Source organism: Colobus angolensis, unplaced genomic scaffold (genome assembly GCF_000951035.1).
Source record: "Colobus angolensis palliatus isolate OR3802 unplaced genomic scaffold, Cang.pa_1.0 Scaffold25, whole genome shotgun sequence".
Classification (NCBI taxonomy): domain Eukaryota; kingdom Metazoa; phylum Chordata; class Mammalia; order Primates; family Cercopithecidae; genus Colobus; species Colobus angolensis.
This window is the reverse complement of record NW_012115710.1, coordinates 1,968,453-1,972,265: the sequence shown is the minus strand read 5'-3', so window position 1 is coordinate 1,972,265 and position 3,813 is coordinate 1,968,453. Positions and strand designations below refer to the sequence as shown.

Here is a 3,813-nt window from a genome sequence, read left to right as displayed (position 1 = left end):
CTGACACCTGTAATCCCAGCACTTTGGGAGGCTGAGGTGGGCGGATCACAGGGTTAGGGATAGGCCACAGGGATAGGCCAAGCATACTGGCTCAAGCCTGTAATATCGGCACTCTGGGATGCCAAGACCAGAGAATTCCTTGAGCCCATGAGTTCAAGAGCAGCCTGAGTGACATAGTAAAACCCTGTCTCTACCTGGGCATGGTGGTGCACACCCATACTTCCAACTACTTGGGAGGCTGAGGTGGGAGGATTGCTTGAGCCCAGGATACAGAGGTTGCAGTGAGCTGTGATCACACCAGTGCACTCCGGCCTGGGCAACAGAGCAAGAACCTGTTTTAAACAAACAAAAAAAGCACATGGACAGAAAATGGAATTGGATATTTTAACTCTGCCATAAAGTTCTCTGCGAACTTCAGCTCTGGAACCACCACTGATGTACAAAGAAGGCAGCAGAATATATATACAAAGAAGACAGTGAAAGGCCAGATGCAGCTTTAAGAAGCTTTTTATTTTTGAACCAAAAAGGCTTCAGTCTCAAATAATGGAGGGGTTCCCAAGAAAGACAACAGAGAAAATACAAAAATGCACAAAGGCAAATCTGAACTTCTAGAAGGAAATTATACTCACCTAGGAAGACCAGGTTCCTGTAGTTCTCCAACATCACATCCTTGTACAAAGCTTTCTGCACAGGTTCCAGGCATTTCCACTCCTCCTGAGAGAATTCTATGGCTACATCCTTGAATGTCAAAGGTCCCTGAAATGAAAAACACATTTCAAAAAGAAGCAAGATGAGAGCTCTTTTGTTTACATACAATGAGGAGAGAACTATCACATCACTTTGAAGTATGTGTTTTGACATATCTATAAAAGGCATCTGTGAGAAAGTTACGGTCCTTAATTTTAGTTTGTTACAAAATACAATAGGAGACTATTACATTCTCTACATCAGTGTATATTTCTCTTTTTGTGGACAATGCAGGAAATACACAAATAAGAAAAACACATGGTTATCCCTTAAAAAGTGTTAGATATTATGTTCCATACATCAACTGTGCTTAGGTGAGTTAGTATATGAGTGGTATTTTCAGAGATGACAATGGCTATAGCAGCTTTAAAGAAAGGTCATAAACTAAAAACTGTGATGACCAGAGTAACAGCAATGACTAAAGTTTTCTAACACTCCCCATGTGCTGGGCATTACTCCAAATGCTTTACATGTTCTAATTCAAATAACAACATAATAGCCTATGAGAGAGAGACTTGTTCCATGTTACTGTGTCACAGACTCGCTAACAAACTTGCCTAGGTCAACAACCTGAAAATGGCAGAGCAAGCATCTGAACCCAGATGTCTGAGAATTAAGAGTTGAATCAAAACAATCAAACAGTTACATTATGGTTACAGAACGTACTAGTCTCTCTGTGCTGCTATAACCAAATAAGACTGGGTGATTTATGAACAATAGAAATATATTTCTCATAATTCTGCAGGCTGGGAAAGCTAAGATCAAGGTGCCAGCAGGACTGATGTCGGCTGAGGGATGATCCCTGCTTCCAAGATAGTGTCTTGTTGCATTTTCTGGAGGGGAGGAACGCTGTGTCCCCACATGGCAGAAGGGACAGAAGGGCCAAAAAGCAGTGAACTCCGTAGGATAAGCGTTTTGATATCTCATTGACCAGAACACCATATTCCATTGATGAGGGCAGAACCCTTGTGATGCAATCACCTACTAAAACCCAAACCTCATAATACCTGGAGAGTGGGCATTGGGGATTAAGTTTCAAATGAATTGTGGAGGAGAGAAAAACACTCAGACCACAGCATTCCATCCTGCCCCACCAAAATTCATGTACTCCTCACATGCAAAATGCATTCCATTCCAATGGCCCCCCAAAGTCTTAACTTTTTCTACTACCAATTCCAAACTCCATAGTCTACAGCTGCATCTAACTATAATCTAAATCAGATATGGGTGAGACTCAAAAATGTGTTTCATCCTGAGGCAAACTGCTCTCCAGCCGTGAACCTGTGAAATCAAATGACTTCACAGTTGGAAGCATTAAGTGCTTCCAACATCCAACGGTGGCATAGACACAGGTTAAATATTTCAACTCCAAAATGCAGAAACAGGAAAGAAGAGGTAAGCTGCTCCCATGTCAAGTCTGAAACTCAAATAGGGCACACATATTAAATCTTAAGGCTTGACAATAGTCTTCTTTGACTCTATGTCCCACCTTCTAGACGTCCTGGAGTAGGAGTTAGGTCCCCAGTGTCCTGGGGATCCCTGCCCCATTAGTTTTGTTGGGATCACCCCACATGGAAGTTCTCACAGGCTGTGGTTTCCTGAGCTGCGATCACATACCGGTGACTCTACACTTCTGGACGCTCAGGGGTGGTCCTGCTTCAGGGCTCCCCTTGACCTTGCCCTAATAAGGGCTCTCTAAGGTGTCCCTGCCTCCATGGCTAGGCTGACAACTGCCCTAGTGGTGACTTCCTGTGGTAGCACTGAAAGGAATAGGATGAAAGGTTAGGGGCCACTGAGCACAAAGATGACTGACATAAACCAGTGCCTGCAGTAACACAGAAAGACACGAGGGTGAAGATCTAGTACCACAGATATCTGCAGTACTAGAGTCTCTCTACAATAGCACAGAAAATAGGGGAGCTTCTGACTAGAAAGCAGCAAACCTCTTCAATAGGCAGATGACAAGCAAAGGCCCAGAGAGGACAGAATCCCCAGCAAGAAAAAGCACGGGAAGTCTCCAGAATCTAGGGTAGTTGATTGGTGTGTCCTCCCTGAACAAAGCAGCCACCAAATCTGGGGAGGCAGCTGATTTTTCAAATGCTGAAGTCACAAAAGAAGACAATAAAACATACAAAGAAACAGGGAAATACGGTCTATAAAAAGAAACCAACTGAATCTCTACAAACCTACCTGAAAGAAATGGCGATTTACATTTTGGCTTCAAAGAATTAAAAAGAAATGTGGGCCGGGCATGATTGCTCACAACTATAATCCCAGGACTTTCAGAGGGCCAGGCAGGAGGATCACTTCAGAGCAGGAGTTCGAGACCAGCCTGGCCAACATGAAACCCCACCTCTACTAAAAATACAAAAATTAGCCGGGCATGGTGGCACATGCCTGTAATCCCAGGCTGAGGCGTAAGAATCGCTTGAACGGGAGGCAGAGGTTGCCGTGAGCTGAGATCACACCACTGCACTCCAGCCTGCGCAACAGAGTGTGACTCTGTCTCCAAAAATAAAAAAAATGTGAAGGTAGGCAGATCACCTGAGGTCAGGAGTTCAAGACCAGCCTGGCCAAAATGGTGAAACTCCATCTCTACGAAAAATACAAAAATTAGCCAGGTGTGGTGGTGCGTGCCTGTAGTCCCAGTTACTCAGGGAGACTGAGGCGGAGAATTGCTTCAACCAGGGAGGCAGAGGTTGCAGTGAGTCAAGATCATGCCACTGCACTCCAGCCTGGGCAACAGAGTGAGACTCCATCTCAAAAAATAAATAATAAATAATTAAATAAAATAAAGAAAATGAAGAGAGTCTAACGGGCTCATGAAAAACCATCAAGCACCAAGAACATATGCATTCTGGGAGTCCAACAAATAATGTGAATATATCTAACATTACTCAACTTTACGTAAGCAAACAAGCTTTAATGAAAGACATAATAAAGATATTATCAAAGACTGACAAACTCGATTCTTTATTGGAAGACATGGTGACATAAAGACCTGCAACTGAAAAAATTCAGAGCCATTCAAACACAAAATATGTGGGGTTTTTTTTTTTTTTTTTT

General features: G+C 43.2%; 1 protein-coding gene across 1 annotated transcript in view; it reads right to left on the bottom strand.

The window, feature by feature from the left end:
- The window catches only part of ZNF616 (zinc finger protein 616), a 26,379-nt gene that overhangs the window by 11,011 nt on the left and 11,555 nt on the right, over positions 1-3,813 (bottom strand). Inside the window, exon 3 of the mRNA XM_011946207.1 lies at positions 630-756. Within this exon, the coding sequence (XP_011801597.1) occupies positions 630-756 (127 nt within the window). The remainder of the gene's footprint in view (positions 1-629; positions 757-3,813) is intronic.